We start from the raw sequence: 20020 nt of genomic DNA on the forward strand, positions 1-20020 counted from the left end.
TACACACCGCTGTTATACCTTCGTTTGTAATTCTTGTTACAGTTATTTCTGACACAACTGCAATTAAATTATGAACAATTAAAAATAATAATAACTTTAAGTTTATAATGCTTATGTAATATATGTTTTAATTTCAGTTACCTAGTTTCATCACGTTATGTATTTGTTCAATTTTGTCGCAAAAACGAATTTATATCATAAAAGTCCCATCAATACAGGAAAAAAATATTAAATGGCAACTCTAAAAAGTACCTGTTATGGCGGCAATTCTCTTCCGAACATTGTTTAGTTGTATTAAAACACCTTGATTCTTATGTTCCGCTTCACAGAACTCTTTCACCTTTAATATCATTTCTCGAGCCGAACTTTTTACAACTTTTGGCATTGTAATCAATATTTAAAATGCACTAAGCTAGTTAAAAATTCACAAAAATCTACCACAACAAACGAACTTGATAACATCGACGAATGACAACATTGCCGACCTGTCAAATTTAGTTCCAAAAATATCCGCGGGACTTCTTTCATGAAAAGCACTATAAGACTGTTACTCAGAAGTCAGAAGTCAGAAATGACATTCGAAATTATGGTGTCTAGACTTGACATTTGACGTTTCAGGTCTATAACGAGCTCCTGCTGGCACTGCTTGTATGCTGTATAGTTTCATAATGTTCGTAAAAATTTAAAACATAAAATAAGTAATGCAGGTAAAATGCCGCAATGCGTCGGACGTTTTAAATTACTCTCAATATTTTTACATACCTGTTTAATTTAATTATCGAATCTAGTCATCAAATTAATGATACTTTATAATCCGAGGAGGTCTTGTAGTGCACAGTTGACTAAGTTATTTCTTTACCATGGCGATTCAAAATAAAGTACTTTACGCATTTCGCGGCTGGATAGCTTTCGTGGCTTTTATGGACCTAGGGACAGCTGGCCGATCATACATAGAAAAAAGGTCCTTTTTAAGCCATAATGGTGAAAATGATCCCTTGGATGGTGCGTAACTTTTATATATTATTAGTATTTAAACTAGTTAAGATATTATTTTATACTTATTATCTATCTTAATGACACTGTAATTTTGGTAGCAATGTAAATTTGACGGACAATGAATATCTACATATTACTTTGATGTATAAAATTTTTTGTTTTAGGTACAATATCAAGAATGTTGGGAATGTTTTCTGTGTTGAAAGCTTTGGCATTGATACATTGCACATTGTACATACATTATAGACCGTAAGTTACTTACAATTTATAATGTAATCATAAATTATAGACTAATTCTAAGAATGTTACATTATATATTGATGAAAGTAAATTAAAATCTTTTTTTTTTATAAATTACTAAATTTACATTACTGCTAGTTCTATATACAGAGGAATCTCGATTACTCGAACTATCTCTTTAACTTTAACAAAAAAAAATTGCTATTCCCATCTGCTGAACTGCCTTATTCGCGGTATCTCGAATTATTTAGACTTTGTAACTCGAACAAATGTTATTACCCTACGAAGTATTGATAATATATTTTTATACTCTATAACTCGAATTTAAAAAAGGAGACTCCGTAAGTCGTAGTTAGTAAAATAAAATAACGTCTTATTTGGAATTCTCCGAAATAATAGAAAAATTCCAAATGAATGTTCGGGTTCGCGTGCGGTTCCTCTAATCTATTGCTTTTGTCTCATACACATGCAATTAATGAATACATTCATAAAACTTTCTAAGTAACACCGCTGTGAACTTTATGTTTATATAAAATATGCAAATAGTTTAAACCAAAAGAAGATTAAGGATTATTTTATGTGCACAGTTTACTACCAGTTAGTTTATTAAATTTTGTAACAAAAGCAAAGGCTGCACATCTTTCAGGCCGTTAGTTAAATGGCGCCGTTTAATTAGGAGGCTAGGATGTTAATTGGCTAATTAAGCTAGTTGGCTGCGACATATACATATATATAATAGTGAATATGACTTATTATTCTTAAACATTCAAAGCTTCAAAATTATTATATATATCTCTTGATCTAATATATCTTCTATGTAAAAGCTTTACTATATCACACCAGGGTTGTCGGTCTTTTATACAATGATTATGATTTTATAGCCGCCAAGAAACCCCTCAAACGTACTTAACTACTTACCCTAGATAGGTACTATCGCCACTCTATTGCTACAAATGGGTCAAGAATCAGATCATTGAGATTGAATTGCTCTTGATACTATATTGCAGTTGAAATCAATTATTTTTAACTTGTATCTGAGATTTAAACCAATTTATAATCTCGGAAAACGAGTTATCGATTATCAGTAAGTAAGGATGTTTAATTTTAAACAAAAACTCGTCAATAAAAACGTTTACGTTGCACCAAGATGACCAAGCTTAATCTTTTAATTTATAGAAGATATTTTAAACATTGTTAAAAATTATCGTTTACTTAAAGACTAAAGAAAAACTGCCAAAAAACAATTACTTTAGCCGATATTTCCAATGTTTATCGTAAATATAAAGTTCACACAGCATAGATGACATTTTATATATTTCAGAGTGGTTTCCATGGGTTACTGGTCGCTGGTGCTGAATATCGTGCTTTATTTCTCTGAAGCTTTCTACTTTCACTCAACTACTCTCAACTTTTACGTGGTCTTCCCTTGTATTTTGAATAGTGAGTTATTTTTAATGTATTTTCGTTGTAGTATTAATATTTTCTATACTATACTATATATGTATAATTTTTTTTACACTAATACATAAAAAGCAAAACACTTTTTTAGAACTAATAAATACTAAAGGGGTTTATACACATTTGTATTTGAGCAGTGTTGGCCTAGTGGCTTCAGCGTGCGACTCACATCCCCGACGTCGTAGGTACGAACCCCGGCACAAATTGACTTTTTGTCTATACTCTGATTTTTAATTCTGTACAATTCTGACAGCTATCATTTTTTGACATGTCAGTGATGGCAAACCTTTTTGGCCGGGCACATTTTTCAATTTCAATACGAGTCTGAACATCTGAGTCTATACATATACATTTTATTTTTAGTTAATGTACCCATTTTATTAAGTGCGGTGCTCCACATTAAAAGTGTTTTAAGGCCAGTTGTAATTACGTTCCTTTTCATCGAAAACAGTAAGAAACGCACAAGTAAAGATAACATTTTTTTTAAAGGTTTACTAAACCTCGAATTAGTAGGCAGTGATGCCAACTAAAGAATAAAATAAATAAATTAAAGTTTATTCGATATATTGTTCGTGATATTGAAATATTTGTTATTTTTGTGTAAGGTTACTTGAGTCAGTATATATTTAAATTTACCTTTTTGTAGGTAAAACATAAAAAATACGTAGCATTTTTTTTATTGCCCTTAAATAAGTCAAATTTGTCCCTTTTTCGGTGGAGAACTTTTTTAGTAGCTACACTGAAATGTCAGAACTCTACGAAATTAAAAATCAGAGTATAAGTAATACTCGCTCGTACAGTAAAGGAAAAAATCTTGAGGAAACCACGTCCTAGGCGGACGTGGATGTGTAGATCCAAAAGCGTGTCAGGCACAGAAGACTGAACATCTACTTGCCTCTCAGAAACAAATGATCACGAAACAGATACAAACATCTGAGACGCCGCTGGTTTCTTTTTGTTATTTATCTCAAAATCTTGCGAAGTCATGCTCGATTTTACTAATTTTAATCCTTTTATTGTCAGTACTTACGCTCCTTGGGTTAATCTACCTGCCATCAAAAATAAAACTTTGGGGCACCATCCCCGGTACATCAGGGATGGAGAGGGACCTAGACGATGAAAATGTGCAAATACTTCGACAGATGGGCAATTTCCGAAGAAGAAAAGGAAACCCAGTAAAAAATAAGCATGTTTGATTGACAGGTATAACTAGGATTAAGCTGATATTGGGCGTTAAGTACGCCGTAAGTAAATCTAAAGCAAGCTTTATGTCCAATATACACTATTAGTATCTCTCTATCTCTTGTCTCGCTTTAACAGTATTTAAGTAAAAATGACCACCCCGCAGTAATGATTAGGTCGTTTCTAGTCAATATTTACAATTTAGTAAATTAAGATTAATTGTTTTTGTACAAAATGTTCTTCACGATTAAAAACTCGGACTTGTCGTCTAAAGAATTTTGTTTATAAAATAAACACTATTCAAGTGTATACTGAATACTTGATGACTGTATTGTTTCCGTATTTCACTGGTAATGAGTACGACATGCGGCGCCGCTTATGTAACTTTCAAGCTGCTGCGACCTTGGCTTATATAATACATGCAATCTTTTTCCCTAACCATTATATACCCAAATCTTACCATAAGGCTTGAAAGTTTTTGAATTAATAGAACATTGTCTTTTGATGCACAAAGTTGTAGTGCAAGGCACTTTCCTATTTTCACCTTTGCCTTATAAGACTTGTTTAATGTGATTAGCTCATTACTGGAATGATTCGCCGTCGGATTTGCACACTACCACATTTTTTTGGGTAGTATTTAAAAATTTCATTTAGTAGGTGTTTGCAATGAAGTGTGCGCAGTAGCTTGGAATTGAGTGTTCGCAGTAGCGCCATGACCAATTGTATTTTATCATTTTAATTGTATCTTTTGAGAAACATTGAAATACCTTCCCTCATACATTTTTTTAATTGTAAACTACCTACCTAAAAGATTATTAAGTAGGTGATCAAATATGGTTGAATATGATAATACACAATAATGCGGGTGTTATTAACAGTGTCATCACACTTATGGCTTCCCTCTTGCCACCTTTCTATACATAACCGCAAAGCGCATTTTTTCCCGATTAGATTTTCTTTATTTTATCTTAATTTTGAATGTAGATGACGCTTGAAAGCAAAAAATGTTTCTTACCTTGTTGTTTTGTTTAGTTTATTCCATAATACCTGTAATGCCTTAGAATTAGAATATTTTAAATCATAATGACGTATCACCTGGAGGTTGGGACAGAGTTAATTTGTTTGGTAGATTAAGCAGATAACGTGGCACAGATAGACATACCATGTGTATTTTAATAAAATAAAAAGACCACTACACCACTCACTTCAAATGTATTTTAGTTTAAGGCAAAGCACAGTAGACTATGTTTTAGCACTTAAATAATTTCTTAGTATTAGAAAGTTTAATGTATAAAACCGCCAACATTTAACTACTTGATTCTTCGCCAATAAACCAAAAACTAATTTTCTATGCGTAGACAAATACAATTTTTACAAAATGGAATAATTTGTACAAATCTGTGCCAATGCAATATATTAAATGTTATTTATAATGTAGGTCTACCGCCTAAGACCACGCCCTCCATAGTTATTATATTTGCATGGGGTCAAATGTTTACAAATTATCTGTTTATACTTTGTTAACATTAAACTTTTTAATTTGAACAGGTTTAAATATTCCTAATACACTTTCTTCACTTTTGCGAACTAGCGAACTGTGGAATCGACTCCCGGTGGGGAGTCTTCCCTCAGAGATACGACCTCCAAATGTTTAAAAATCGAGTGTACTCCTCCCTCAAAGGCCGGCAACGCACCCACTAAAAATGAGTGTCTATGGGCTGCGAGGACTGCTCTTTTTGGTCGTCCCGCAAGCTCGTTTGCCCCCCTATTGTATAAAAAAAAACACTTGAGAGCCTTACAGTTCATATAGTAGTGGTTCATAATTAAATTAACTGCATACTATTTAAAACTTATAAGAGGATATACATATAAGTATGGTCTTTATTACTTCAATGATTTTTATTCGGATTGAAACCCTTTTTATTTTCGTAAAAATATTGTCGTGACTGGACTGAATTTCATACTTTTTACAAAAAGTGGAATGATTTACTGTCGCGCTTGGTGTTTCAAGTATTTAGTCCTTCGGTCCGGAGTCGCTAATACCATTCGATTTCACAATTTTAGGCAGTCATCTGCATCTGTATTCTATACAATTATGGGTTTACCTTACCCCCTTTAGAGACACGGTGTGAACGCCTTCTTTGAACTTGGCCTGGAATGATCAGTCTGATCAGATCAGTATTTTTCCTTTTTTAGGACGTCCTTCATCCACATATCAAATTTGACACACTAATAACTTCGTAGGTCTTATTGCGGTGTTTTAAATCTTTGAGGATTTTGAAACTAAATAAATTTCTTTAATTCGCTTTGCCACCTAAATAGTAGGAATAGTTTTTTTGTTTTAATACCTTAAAACTGGTTGCTGTGTTATATTACAGTTTGTTGACCTTTTCATACTAATGCCCGTTTTAATAAACTTTCAGATCCTCTTGATAGTTTTTAATGTTTTGATTTGTTAAGAGTTAACATTATTTCTATATTTACACTTTTGTAAGCTATGTAGAGATCTGCTTTTCCAGAATAAGTTAGTAGTGTGAAGAAGAGAAAAGACTTTCTGGAATACGCGTAGAGTGCTTAGTGCTTTAATAGTTTTTTTTACTGTACTTATAAATAACAATCCTATATATTATAAGTGTGAGTTCTGTGCAACAGTATGTACAAAAAAACATCCACAGAATGTTAGTCTGTTTACACATTTAATTAGACTATAGAGTAAATGTCTAATAACAATAAACAAACTGACAGATCAAGATTACGATTTACGTGTGTTTTATAAATGACTGCGCCAACGCGACCATTATTAAATCAACTCCGGTAACTTTTATCAACAGAACATTAAATATCGCCATATAAATATTGACTTTATTTATAGACATTTTTTTTATTTCGTCCACAAAATTAGGGCTAACACACGATATATATTGACATACATACAAAAATATAAAATGCGGTGCCGTCCCTAAAACATGTGGACTCGACCAGAAATTAGTAAGTCATTAATAGTATTATATCGCTAATATAAAAGTCCTTATTAAAGAATTTCAATTAAGGACTTTTGACTAATTCCAGTCATTACCTGTCTCTAAGTGCCATCGCGTCGATTTTCAACATACTCAGTCATAATTTTTAAGGAACACGTTTTCGTTTTTTTACTTTAGCTGTATCATTTGAATTATCTTCTATTTCTAAATACGACTCACATTTATAATTGTAGTGTTTAATAAGGAATATTGTCGAAAGGACCACACTCACATAGTGCCATATCAATTTGTTAAGTTTTACAAATAAAACACGTTTGAAAATATAATTGTTTTATTTACCCTCCACCGTTTTAAATATCATAAATAATAATACTTAGCTTAGAAATAATTCTTGACATGTCTGTTAAATCCGCTTGAATACTGCATTTTTGATTTTGAAGTTATAATATAGGTAAAATATTGAATAATATATTTGTAAGCAACTTTTTTCAAAACTTTTCGCTTTGTAATAACATGTATCGTATAACCACAATCAACATATGATTATGCTTTATATATATTTATTTGAACTATCTACTGTATATATATTTTCAAAATTCATACTGTAAAAAATTTGATGGAACATGGAATATTTACTTTATTTATAAACTACTTCTAACTGGTCCCATTTGTGTTTAAATAGCTTTATTAATAGTAGTCGGGTACAGGAGCGCACGCGATCTTCACAAAGTCCTCATAACGAACAGAGCCATTGTTAGAAACATTTGCCTCACGGAATATGTTGTCTACCTGTAAGTAACAAGTTCTCATTGTTTCATTGGTTCGATTCCAGACAAGAAAATATACAGTCAACAATAGCAACTGAATTCATTGCTTGTAATGCTTAACACGCGTAGTTTCTAAAATAAGTAACGTGTGTAATGAAGTGTTATTAAAAAACTTCTAACTGATTAATACATAATACCTAATCATTTAAGTGAATATTGTTTATTTATTTAGATAGAGTACAGTGGTACCTCGACATACGAGTTTAATGTGGCGGAGAGTTTATTGCCAGTTCTTCTCTTCCGTTCTACGCCCTTGATTTGAGAACTGGCAGTAAATGTAAAATTAGAAGCATTTAATGTATTTTTTTTGACGTTCATAAGTGTACCTTGTGTTACCTACATGAATAAATGGATTTTGATTCGTTCCCTAACCTTTCTCATATCTCAAAGCAATTTTCCCCATTGAAATTAATTGAAACGCCACTAATCCGTTCCAGCACCCAAAACACGACTTCAGTAGTTTTTGAATAAGAAAATGATTTCACGTTTTAATTCAATAGACATCATGATCGGACCCATGGTTATAAAAAAATGTGTAGTAAATGTACAAAAAGAAAAAAACGCGAACAGAACTTATGAAAATAGAAAAAAATATAATAGCAAAATATCGCTTGCTCGGCTGCACGTATATTAGGGCACTCGTATATCGAGGTATCACTTATCCTATATTTGTGTTCAATACTTATTGTATGGAAAATCTTTCCCGCAGTCAAAAACCAAAATTATTTTGTTCGTAAGGCAAGGCCAGTACTGTACTAACCTCACGTGCTGATAAGCCTTCGCCCCAATTCTGTAGCAAAGTCCGCAACTGTTTTGCTGGTATTGTTCCATTTTTGTCATTGTCTGCTGCTTTGAATGCGTTTACTACCTTAAATGTGGATTTTAAGTGTGATTGAATAAAACACAAAGTTATTTGGTAATTTTAAAGAAAACAAGTAAAAATATGTGTTTCCTGGGGCTCAAGACATAATCACTTTTCAACAGCAAACGCAACAAATTTGTCTGTCTCATGGCCCTGTAAAGGCCCAAAATAAAAAATGGAAACCAATCTGATCAGTAATACTAAAATCAGTAGAAACAACGCACAATAGTTAACAGACAGGTGTTTAAAGATTTACAATACAAACCGACTTAAACAGCAACTAATACAGGGCTGCCCTAATTTGATAAACTTTTAAGGGGCTGTCCATTAAGCACGTGAGGTTCGAAAGGGTTTCGAAAATCACGAAATATCACAAGGTGCAGGGGGGGTATAGTAAGATATCACGATTCACGTGTACTAATTTTTCGTCAAACGCGTGATTTCTAAACCGAGAAGCGGCTTAGAAAAACGTTTGATCAGTAGATCGAGAGAGATTGTCTGCGTAGTGCGCGTGATGACGCCGAGTGGCTTGATGAAACCGATGTTGATCTTCAACAGTACAGTGCCAACAACTGACTTGCAAGATGCTTATCCAGTTGTTAGTATTGAAGAAAGTCTTGTTAATTCATGGCAATGTACATTAAATATGTTCATGTACAATATATGTTTTTCGCATGATTACACCATACCTTTAATATTATTTGTATGCCAGTCAAAAACAACCTGCAACCTTTCTGTCTAGACATTTTTATCATGAGCCTTAATTTTCTAGAATAGGATTAGATTATACTTCATACCAGTACTTTAAAATAATATTATAAAAATTTAAGATTCTTTGTAGGTATTAAAAAATACACGTGATTTTTGGTGGGGGGTAGACACAAACCTCACCATGTATCACCATGGGGGAGGGAGGGGTTAAATAATGTTAAAAAAACCATCATGTGATTAATGAACAGCCCCTAATAAGTAATATTAATATCTCTTTAGCATGAGATGGTTAAAAAATAAAAATTGTACACCAATAGAAATATATATAATATATATCTACTTCATTCACCTCATGTGGTAGATTTTCAGCTCTGGAATGTATGTGCATCACTTCCAAGAAATCAGCAAAAGACATTTTACCACCTTTTCCTTTCAAGTAGCCTGAAAAATTTATTACTTTAGTCAACTACTAAATTACTGCATAATAGATGTAGTATAGAAAATATTGTGAAGACGGGTCTTGGAAACAGCAATGAATAGCAAGGCAATTATGGAAATTTTATGGCGAGTGAGTGATCAAGTGATCAGATTTGCAGGTAGTAAAATATTAGGTTATCTTAATCTTGATATACCACTAAATTCTTTTAAATAATTTAATTTTTTAGGCCAGATGTAATTTTATTCTAATTGTATGACTATAGCATAGCTTTAACTATAGTGATTTCTTTAATTAATATATTGATGCTAATATATTAACTATATATAATAGCTTCAGAAATCATATAGTTTTATATAAAATTTCACTATAATATACCAATTACAGCCTTAATACACAAATTTGCAGTAGTATAATAATCCATAAAAATTATTTCATGTACCAGTGAGTTCTTGTATTGTGGGACTCATTCCTAAAGATCTCATGACCACTGTCAATTCATCAAGTGACGTTATTTGTCCTGAGCGAGCAAATAAGTAGAAACATTCACGGAACTCTGTAACCAGGGAGAAACATATTGTTTATACTAAAATAGCTAAGCACTTTTAAATATATTTATCATGGTTTTTTGAATTCATAACAGTTTAATTGATAATTTATTGAGCATAAAGTCTGTTTTAATTGTCATAAAGATGTTTAAATTAAATACTTATTATGTACAATTAAATACAAAGGCTGAAAATGATATCAAAAACATAGTCTCTTTAATAAACAACAGTTATTTGGCCTACTTTGAACTATGGTTTTATATACATATTTAATTTAAGTTTTCTATATTTACTACATTTTACAGATGAACCTGATTTGAAAAATTATATTCCATAATGTAAGTGTGTTATGTTTAGTCTTACCATCTATGTCTTGTTCTTTAAAATAGCGAGCCTGTAAGTAAAAAAGGTAAATAATAATGTATATTAAAAATTAAACAGAATAATAATTTTAACAGGCATACCATTTTAAAACGAATTTAAATAAGTATGATAAACAGAGTTAAAATTCGTCAGGAAAACTGTATATATATCTGGAAGTTGTAAAGAAAATAGTTTCACAATTTATGAATTTACATTAGTTTACTTTTTAGCATTTGACAAATCACAAAACTAAAAGAGACTCATAATAGTAATTGTCAGTTGTCAATGTTGCTGCCATTTGGTATTGAATGAAAGGTTTTGGAATTGGATACAAAACATTTAAGTTCTTAAAAGCGATGTAATTATTTAGATATCTATATGTAAGGTTTACATTCCGATGTTTAATATTTATGTAGTTATTATTTATTTGTAAAATAAGTATTCTATACTAGTATATTTTTATAATGTTAACAATTTACGTGACGTGTAAATTGTCATAAATATGAATCAGCAATCAACAGTCAACTTGTCAGTAGGGAAAATGGTGTTTTCCAATCAGCTGAGACACCAGTGACAATTTTGAAAATAATCAATGGTTATTTTTCTCCATCTTCCAATTAGTGTGTAAATTATTACATAAAGGATTTTCAGTTGCTATAAAACTTGTGATGTGTAAAGTGATAATGTTTTAAACACAAATAATTACGTGAGTACTGAAATAATTTTCTGATAATTCATAACAATCGATTTGCTTATGTTAGGCAATAGATAACGTAAAATCTAAGCGTAAACATTTCCGGAATTGACATCACATTTTTCGCCAAAGTGCTCTTCGAGCTGTTTTAAAAAACAATGGACATTTCTTATAATCAAGCATGTTTCATTCAATACAAAAATATAAAAAAAAAAACTACTTGAATACTGTGGCGATAATAAAAATATAATCACAATAATTTCTTATAGTTTACATTCAGTTAATTAAAATATATACCAGTACTTGAAGGTTTGGTAACATTCAAATTATCAAAGCTTTTAAACTTACATTCTTAAGTTTAAAATTAAACTATAAAACTAACAATCTCTTATATCCTCCCATATTAGACATCAAGGCTACACACCATTAGACTATTTATATAAGGTTATTTATAGTTGTTATGAAAAAAATTAATGCAAATCTATTATACCATGTTATTATAACAACTAATAATTAACATGTTTATTTTTCTATGAGATTATTACAACAAATAAATCTTACTCAGTTATAACTGATTGGTTAAACTGAATCTACCTCTGTTTATCAAAGTACTTTGTGAATAAGATATTAGTTATCATTCAGTGTAAGAATCTATTTTTGTCTGTATTCATTAACAGCATCAAATAATCTGTCTAATCACCAATTACAATAAAGCACCAGGAACTTGTTTTCTTGTCCAAACTCACTGGACATGTAATAAACTTTATTGATCTCTTACAAATTATTGAAATTTATTTCAGATTCAAAACATCTGTTTAAGAAACATGGAAGAACCTGACTCTATACAAACAAGATTACATAAAAAAATATCATAATTACAATTTAGTTCTAGTCAAATTTAATTTATTTAATCAATAATTTTATTCCATATTTAATTGTTTATGAAACAATGCTGTAAAGTTACCAAAGTATATAATACAATATAATTAAATATTAATGTTATTAAGTATATGGAACTGCTGGAAGGGGGACCAAGATAGTGACAAAAGAGAAAGGAGAGAAAAAATGGCCGCCACTATGGTTGAAACCCCACCCCCTCAGCTTATCACAACAATTGAATGGGGTATGATGGATAAAAGCAAATTCTTTCCGCTCTACGCATTGAGTAGTTTTACAGGTATGGGTAATTCATTCTTCATGTAGATACTTGTGGCCAGAGTGGAGTAATTTATGTAGAGTTAAATATAAAAATTTAAGTTGATTTCAAAGAAAGTTCTGTAGTATATAGTTTTTTTGTTACATCTTTTTTTAAAGCCTCAAGACAGAACTCTACTTACTTGATATTATAACATATTCCACATTAGAAGTTTTCTAACTTAAAATATTAATGTATGCTGTATGCGGTTAAAATTAGTAAGAACTAAAATTAATATAGTGGAATATTAATTTTAGTTGAAGTTAAAGTAGTGGAATCTACAGAGTACACAGGTCATGTTTCATTCCAATTATTTTAATAAAACAAACACTTGGTCTATCTTAATATATGTACATTACACGTCACGTTTTTTTGTCAGCTATGGACTCCTAAACTACTTAACCGATTTCAATCAAATTTGTACACCATTTGCAGTTTGATCTAACTTAGAAGATAGGATAGCTTACATAAATATATATATAATTCTACATTACGTGTATACGTCACTGAACTCCTCTTCAAATTACCATTATACACATTGTCCGCTGAAATATATTATTTTTATTTCAGTACGCTGTGCCCTCTACCCGTTAACACTTGTGAAAACGCAAATACAAGTTCAGCGCAAAAAGGAAGCTTACAAGGGTGTATCAGATGCTATATTAAAGATATACAGGGCTGAGGGTGTTACCGGCCTTTATAGAGGCTTTTGGCTATCCAGTGTAAGTTAATTTTTTTACTCATAAATGGTTTTTAATCATTTATTTTATTATAAAATTATGTCATAGTAAAATTTTATCAATGTGAATTGTAGTTTCGGAATTCAAATATTTCAATATAACTTTTTTATCTTTTGCGACTCAATATTGACATATTTTTATTTATTATTATTGTAATTTTATCTTTAGATTTTACTTTATTTTATTTTAGTTATAGTAACGTGTTATTTTGAGGTTTTTTTGTTTGTTAATAATTTTTGCATTACTTGTACTCTATCCTCTGTAGGTGTTTGTTTTTCATTGTTCCACTTTAGGGTTGCCTGGAAGAAATCGCTTGTTAGCGATAAGGCCGCCCGTTGTCTTATAACTTTTGTAACCTGCTTTTTTTATTTTTGTTATGTGTATGTTTTTGATTAAGGTAATAAAGTATAAATAAATAAAATTGAAGTCGATATCACCACTGAAAGTTACTGAGTAATGGCGTCAGTGGCCTGCGAATATAATGATAGTATAAAAGAGTAAAACTATTAACGTAACATAAAACAGTTTCAGATAATTTCAGGTGTATTTTACATTTCTACGTACGAAGGTGTTAGACACGAACTAGGCAACTATGAAGTAACCCCGAGGGTGAAATCCTTTATTGCGGGAGGCTGTGCATCATTAGTGGGGCAGACTGTCATAGTGCCATTTGATGTTCTCAGTCAGCATCTGATGGTGCTGGGTCTTGTTAAAGGGTCGCCTGGTGGCGTTCATAACTCTGTAAGTAAATTTTATTATACCATTAAAGCAACTTTGCTAACAAACTGCTAACAAATGCTAACCTTTACGGCCTTATAACAAAAAAAAATAACAAAAAAAAAATGACGGCTCATTGGTCTAGTGGTTAGTACCCCTGACTGCGAATCCATGGGTCCCGGGTTCGATCCCCGGCTGAGACAAACATCGATGTGATGAGCATTTGGTGTTGTGCTTAGGTCTTGGGTGTTTAAATATGTATTTATATGTCTATCTATCTATAATATGTATGTATATCCGTTGCCTAGTACCCATAACACAAGCTTCACCAGCTTACCATGGGACTGGGTCAATTGGTGTGAATTGTCCAAAAAAAAAAAGTAAAAAAAAGTGGACTAGCTATCTAGCTTAATTAGCCGTTCAATTAACAGCCTAGCCTTTTAATTAAATGGCGCCGTTTAACTAGCGGCCTGATAGATGTTCAGCCGTAGCGTTTGTTACAACATACATACATACAATAATACACTACATAGTATTGGACCCACCCTCAATACGACAACAATTAAATAATAAAAAGTACTGTTTAAGTTGCCGAAATTAGTTAAAACTGTGTACGTTGTTTTATAAGAAATAAACTCGACTGTCGGTACTCATACGTACCGAACTTTCCAAGAAATCGGTTCTTTTTTTTACAAATTCCGCTTGCTTGCATGAGCTTTATCAAGAAGATGCCTCAATATCGCAAGATATGAATTAATTAAGTAAAAAAATACAACCGAACTACTGGTAGACTACAAAAATAACAGATAACGCAATAGCGTTCATATGCGAATTGTTTTTATATAATTACTAACACTAGTCTGAAATAAACTTTCTTTTTCTAATACAGATTTTACGTTCCATTTAACGGTGCGATGGAATTCTCTTCCAATTGACATTAGACGAGCTCAGTCCTTAAATTCATTCAAAAAGCTTATTTTTGATCATTTTCTTTCTGCCTCGTAATTAGCTGCCTCTGCTTATATATATTAATTATTGTGACTCTGTTAACCTTTTGATTGTATTTTAAATTTTTGTATATACATACTTTTATTTATTATTATTGTTATTTTTCCTTTAGACTACTTTATTTTAGTTATAGTAACGAGTTATTTTGAGTTTTTTTTTTTGTTAATAATTTTTGCAATTATTGTACTCTACCCTCTGTAGGTGTTTCTTTTTCATTGTTCCACATTAGGGTTGCCTGGAAGAAATCGCTTGTTAGCGATAAGGCCGCCCGTTGCCTTTTAACTTTTGTAACATGTTTTTTTTTTATTTTTGTTATGTGTATGTTTGTGTATAAGGTAATAAAGCATAAATAAATAATAAATAAATAACTCCTTGTAACGTCAAAATAGGCACAGTCCATTGAGTGTCGTTATATAGAGTTTACACTGTAATTAAAAGTGTATTTTCAATTAAATTTATTCACAGAAAGTGAACCCGCTAGGCCTCGACTTGGAGCGTCGCTGGTCTAAAAGGGCTTTGGCCCGTGAGGTGGCCATTCGTGTGTATCGGCTTCATGGCCCTTTGGGATACTATCGTGGGTACGCGGCTTCGCTCGCAGCATATGTTCCCAATTCAGCGTTATGGTGGGCGCTTTATACTGCATACCAGGGTGAGTGAGGCTAACACAAGAAATTGTGCGCTGTGCGAACCAGTGGATGTTTTTGAAGTGAAACTTCTTTATCGGGGTTGGAAAAAAATTTAGTGTAAAAATTTTTCGTTACGCGTCACATTTTTCCGTTACGCGCCATCTTTAGAAGTGAAACTTCTTTATCGACGTATGGGAGAAATTTTGTAGCAGGTTACGCGCCATGTTACTTTTTGAAGTCAAACTTCTTTATCGGCGTTAGAAAAAAATTTACACACATTTGTCACATTTTTCGGTTACGCGCCATCTTTTTCGTGTCCCTACCACGGTTGATCCGAAGAGATTCGAAGCTATTAGTAACAAAAATATATAATAACGATAACAATGATAGTAATACTAATAATTCTATTACAATTAATAAAATTCTGTAATAATCTTAGTACTACATAGTATTACAGTAATAAGTTAAAATGAAATAATTGTATTTGTATTCATGTCTATGATAATAAAAGCCTTTTGTTAAACTTTATCTAATTTAACTTTATTTAACCAATTTCTGTAAAGTTGCATATAGTAGATCATTTTTCGAAAAATAAGGTCATAAAGAAGTTTCACTTCTTACGTGTGTACACCTAGTACACGCATACATTTTTTTTTATTCTATTTGCTTGCAATTGGAGAGTAATTGACTGAAAAAAATACTAAGTGCCTTATTTTGTTAATTAAAAATAATTAACAGGGGAATAACCACTAGCCCATCGAATTACTTTCTTTTGACAGCTGACATTAGAGACTTCTATATATAAGAGAACTCTGTAAATGCGAGTGCCTATCTATATTTTAATTATTAATTCTGCGACTGATAACACCTCGTGAGAGTCTGTACTCTTTTATGATAAACGGTTTAAATTTAAACTGAATTTAACTTGGTAGTTTAGTTTTTTAATTTTCTTAGATAATTTCATAATTAAATGATTAAATCCGTTTTATGGCCAATTTATATAATTTTTATTTATTGATTAAAAATTATAAGATGCCTATATTAGCAGGCATTAATAGGGGTGTGAAGAGCCAAACACACATTATATTACTTAAAACTAAAGATTTAAAATTAAAAAAAAATGTGTATATCTTCTATGAAATAAATATCTTTGAAAGTGATATGACTGTCGATAAAACATTGTAATGGACGTCCAGAACAACTTTTGTAACAAATATGGTACATATTGTTAGAAACTAATATTTTTATTTTATATAGTGTATTTTCAAATAATTTCATAACACGATGTACATAACTAACTTACTCTAAATTTTCTCGCTAAGAGAATGTAATTCTTAGAAAAATTAAGTATCTTTAAACCGAAATGTCCTCTTATATAATGTGCAATATAAAAGTTTCATATTAATTTACAGATGAACTTCTCAGAGTAAGTCCGTCCTGGGTGTCGTACTTGTTGATACAATGCGTTGCGGGGACTCTCGGAGGCTTTACCACAACAATACTGACGAATCCTTTGGACATCGTACGCGCTAGGCTACAGGTATCGTAATTGCAGTTCAATATTTTATTAAATGTATTTCATATGATATTAATTTTAAAATGATTTATTGAATAAGTATATACGCAAGTACATGATTTACATTCGATTACAATCCGATAATAAATTTGTTTAAGATTTTCTAAATACGTCACTATTAATAATTAATATATATAAAAATGAAACTCGTTTTCCATTGTCACGACATAACATGAAAACGGCTTGACCGATTTGTCTGATTTTTTTTTATAATATTCCTTGAAGTACGAGGATGGTTCTTACGGAGAAAAATTAAAAAAAATTGAGTGAAAAAGTCTAAAAACAACACTTTTCTATATTCTCATACAAAATATTCGTAATAATACTTAAAAGTCAATTTGAACTTTAGTACCATATCATAAAGTTCAAATGTTAGTGGAGGGGTTCCGGGAAGGTAAATTTTTATTTTTTGACATAATGTATTTGCTGTCTTATCAACTTTCTTTTTTTTATCTTACTAGCTAGACCGGTGTCCCGAATAGCAGTTTAAGTATAAAAAAAAAAAGGAATCGACTGTTAGGCGGTACGATGTTCGCCAGGCCAGCTAGTAATTAATATAATTTATCTCCTCCTATACGAATTTGATGAAATTTTTATATACAAATGAAAATGGTTTAAAGAAAGAAAAATTAACATTTATTAAAGCACACAAAAACCTAAACACAATCACTTTGATCTACGCAGCTGTACATTAGTACTAGTAAATTAGCAACACTTTTCAGTCGGCCGATTTTATTTTTGAATGACACGTGTATAGCTGTCAACTGTGCAGCTTTTAAAATAACATTATAATTAAGATTTACAATTATTTTTTTATTACTTGTACAGGACAACGTCTATCGGGTCCGCTAGTAAAATACAATTGTGTTCATTGAAAATGAATTAAGAATGAAGTATAAACCTTCTTTTACAGTCTGATACCAAACTTCTCATTGCTGTTTTGTATTTATTTATAATTAATGAATAATGTTACCAGATGTCAGATGTCGCCAACAAAGCATATTTTATTTAAAATTAAACTTCGGAATGAATTACATCCTTAGGTTGAAGGCGTCAGCTCTATGCGAGAAGTAGTAAAAGAACTCTGGAAAGAAGAGGGTCTAATTGGTCTATACATGAAGGGACTGTCAGCAAGACTAGTCCAGTCCGCCTGTTTCTCCTTCTCCATAATACTGGGTTATGAGACCATAAAACGAGTGAGCGTCAGCGATGAGTATAGAACAAGAGTGCGCTGGTGAAATAAATGTGATCTATACTAGATTTTGTTGTTTGAATTACTCCAAAAACATATATGAACTTTATTGTAGCTACAATCTAGTTAAGGCAGCCTACGCACTGGCGACCATAGACGCGGCCAGGCCGCCGCGACCATGGTCGCTGGTGCGTAGGCAAGCGCGACATGCGGACATCAAATGTGAAAATCGCGTGGCATCAAATTAGACGCCGCGGCCAACGGTGGCCGCTGGTCGCTGGCCGCTAAGTGCGTAGGGGCTATAGCGATGGCCATATAAAGTCCAGAATTCACTGGCCGCCGCGGCCAGGTCGCGGCGACCATGGTCGCCAGTGCGTAGGCAGCCTAACACGGTGCGTTTTCTAATTACGGAGCATAATGCGACTCAGTGCCGCGTTTTGAGTAACTTTTTTTAAATGGTTTCTAAAAAAATTATATACTTTTTCAAAACCATTGCAATGTTTACAAGAGTATAATCCTGTAAAATAAATTTGTTTACAGATCCGAATTTTAAAATAAAATTGTATTCATATTTTAAATGTGGAATATAAAAAAGTAACTATTTATACCTTCATCCATACTTATATTTTTTTTTTTAGCAGTTTGAAATAACTTTAATTATTTTTAACAAATTTTTCAACAATAAATAATATTTACTAACGAAAATTTCGATAAATGCCAACTTAAAGAAAAACACTGGTCAATTTTCTGTCACTGTGTTGGTATTTATGTTGGAACATTCAACGTTGAGCATTATGCGCTCTAGTGCTGTAATTGGAAAACGCACACGATATAGCGTGCACGATTATTGTCGATGTTAAATGTGATTGTAACTGCGGGGGACGGGGAGCGTGTGATGTTCTAGCGTGTCGGTCATTCGCCTGAGGTCAATGACCACACTACTAGCCGCACGTCACTGTTTCCGTAACTGCACACTTTTAGAAATATTTTTAGGAATTTACGTTCAAGTACATCGCCGTATATTAAGTATAGATAAAGGGTGAAATAAATGTGATCTCAACCAGATTTTTGTTTGAATTATCCAAAATGTATAAATTAGAAACACTAAAATAATAAGTTTCCATAGTTATTAGAGATTTGCCTTATAAGTGATAATGGTGGTGAAATAAAAGCTAGCTTTTGTGGTGTGCATCAACCCATAAATTCAGCTACAAGCCAAGCCATCTGTAAACATGTTTTTAAGCCATGCTTTAAGCTTTTACAGAGATTCGATGAATATAGCTAATACATGAGATCTAAACTAGTTTGTTTGAATTACTCATTATTATCACCTTTGCAGTAAACAGTTTTTAAAGTAATGCGCGACTATGTATGTGCTTAGTTCATCGTCCGTTAGCTTAAATTCTATATAATGTTAAAACAATAGGTATATGTTAAAAAAAGGATGGTGTCGAATCGCTCTTAAGTTGAGTAAGTTAGGATCTTCTATTATCGACGGGTAGGTAAGCTAACTGGCAGATAGAAATGGAATAATAAATCATCAAATATATAATTACGCATAATTAATAATTGCACACCTACGAAGAAAAAATACTTTATCTTCTTTGAACATAATACAGCGTATGTAGGTAAGTAATGTGTTTGTTCTAAATAATGTCTTCATAAGGG

General features: G+C 31.8%; 3 protein-coding genes across 3 annotated transcripts; 2 read left to right on the forward strand and 1 right to left on the reverse strand.

The window, feature by feature from the left end:
- Positions 1 to 621: 621 nt before the first annotated feature.
- Positions 622 to 5460, forward strand: LOC125061387. Its single transcript, XM_047666807.1, has 4 exons — positions 622 to 1002; positions 1161 to 1245; positions 2558 to 2676; positions 3718 to 5460. The coding sequence occupies exons 1-4, from the start codon at positions 861 to 863 to the stop codon at positions 3888 to 3890; spliced, it is 519 nt and encodes a 172-aa protein (XP_047522763.1). The 5' UTR covers positions 622 to 860; the 3' UTR covers positions 3891 to 5460.
- Positions 5461 to 7170: 1710 nt separating this feature from the next.
- On the reverse strand, positions 7171 to 10863 carry LOC125061388 (calmodulin-like protein 4). Its single transcript, XM_047666809.1, has 6 exons — positions 10706 to 10863; positions 10605 to 10635; positions 10136 to 10249; positions 9607 to 9698; positions 8445 to 8552; positions 7171 to 7646 (listed from the first exon to the last, which is right to left on the reverse strand). Exons 1-6 carry the CDS (start codon positions 10706 to 10708, stop codon positions 7545 to 7547), a joined length of 450 nt encoding a protein of 149 aa, XP_047522765.1. The 5' UTR covers positions 10709 to 10863; the 3' UTR covers positions 7171 to 7544.
- A 260-nt stretch (positions 10864 to 11123) lies between these two features.
- LOC125061377 (solute carrier family 25 member 44) lies at positions 11124 to 18420 on the forward strand. Its single transcript, XM_047666791.1, has 7 exons — positions 11124 to 11310; positions 12099 to 12475; positions 13064 to 13215; positions 13759 to 13974; positions 15424 to 15607; positions 16997 to 17124; positions 18204 to 18420. The coding sequence occupies exons 2-7, from the start codon at positions 12295 to 12297 to the stop codon at positions 18396 to 18398; spliced, it is 1056 nt and encodes a 351-aa protein (XP_047522747.1). The 5' UTR covers positions 11124 to 11310; positions 12099 to 12294; the 3' UTR covers positions 18399 to 18420.
- Positions 18421 to 20020: the final 1600 nt, after the last annotated feature.

This window comes from Pieris napi, chromosome 23 (genome assembly GCF_905475465.1).
Source record: "Pieris napi chromosome 23, ilPieNapi1.2, whole genome shotgun sequence".
In the NCBI taxonomy this organism is placed as follows: Eukaryota; Metazoa; Arthropoda; class Insecta; order Lepidoptera; family Pieridae; genus Pieris; species Pieris napi.

Excerpts from the sequence above, each read along its gene's own strand:
- LOC125061377 (XM_047666791.1), top strand. The coding sequence starts at position 12,295 with ATGTTATTAAGTATATGGAACTGCTGGAAGGGGGACCAAGATAGTGAC. Across the intron at positions 13,975-15,423 it reads CTGGTGGCGTTCATAACTCT|AAAGTGAACCCGCTAGGCCT; the intron begins GTAAGTAAATTT and ends ATTTATTCACAG. Across the intron at positions 15,608-16,996 it reads GCTTTATACTGCATACCAGG|ATGAACTTCTCAGAGTAAGT; the intron begins GTGAGTGAGGCT and ends ATTAATTTACAG.
- LOC125061387 (XM_047666807.1), top strand. The coding sequence starts at position 861 with ATGGCGATTCAAAATAAAGTACTTTACGCATTTCGCGGCTGGATAGCT. Across the intron at positions 1,246-2,557 it reads TTGTACATACATTATAGACC|AGTGGTTTCCATGGGTTACT; the intron begins GTAAGTTACTTA and ends TATATATTTCAG. Across the intron at positions 2,677-3,717 it reads CTTCCCTTGTATTTTGAATA|TACTTACGCTCCTTGGGTTA; the intron begins GTGAGTTATTTT and ends TTTTATTGTCAG.
- LOC125061388 (XM_047666809.1), bottom strand. Across the intron at positions 9,699-10,135 it reads CACAATACAAGAACTCACTG|GCTACTTGAAAGGAAAAGGT; the intron begins GTACATGAAATA and ends TAAATTTTTCAG. Across the intron at positions 7,647-8,444 it reads AAGGCTTATCAGCACGTGAG|GTAGACAACATATTCCGTGA; the intron begins GTTAGTACAGTA and ends TGTTACTTACAG.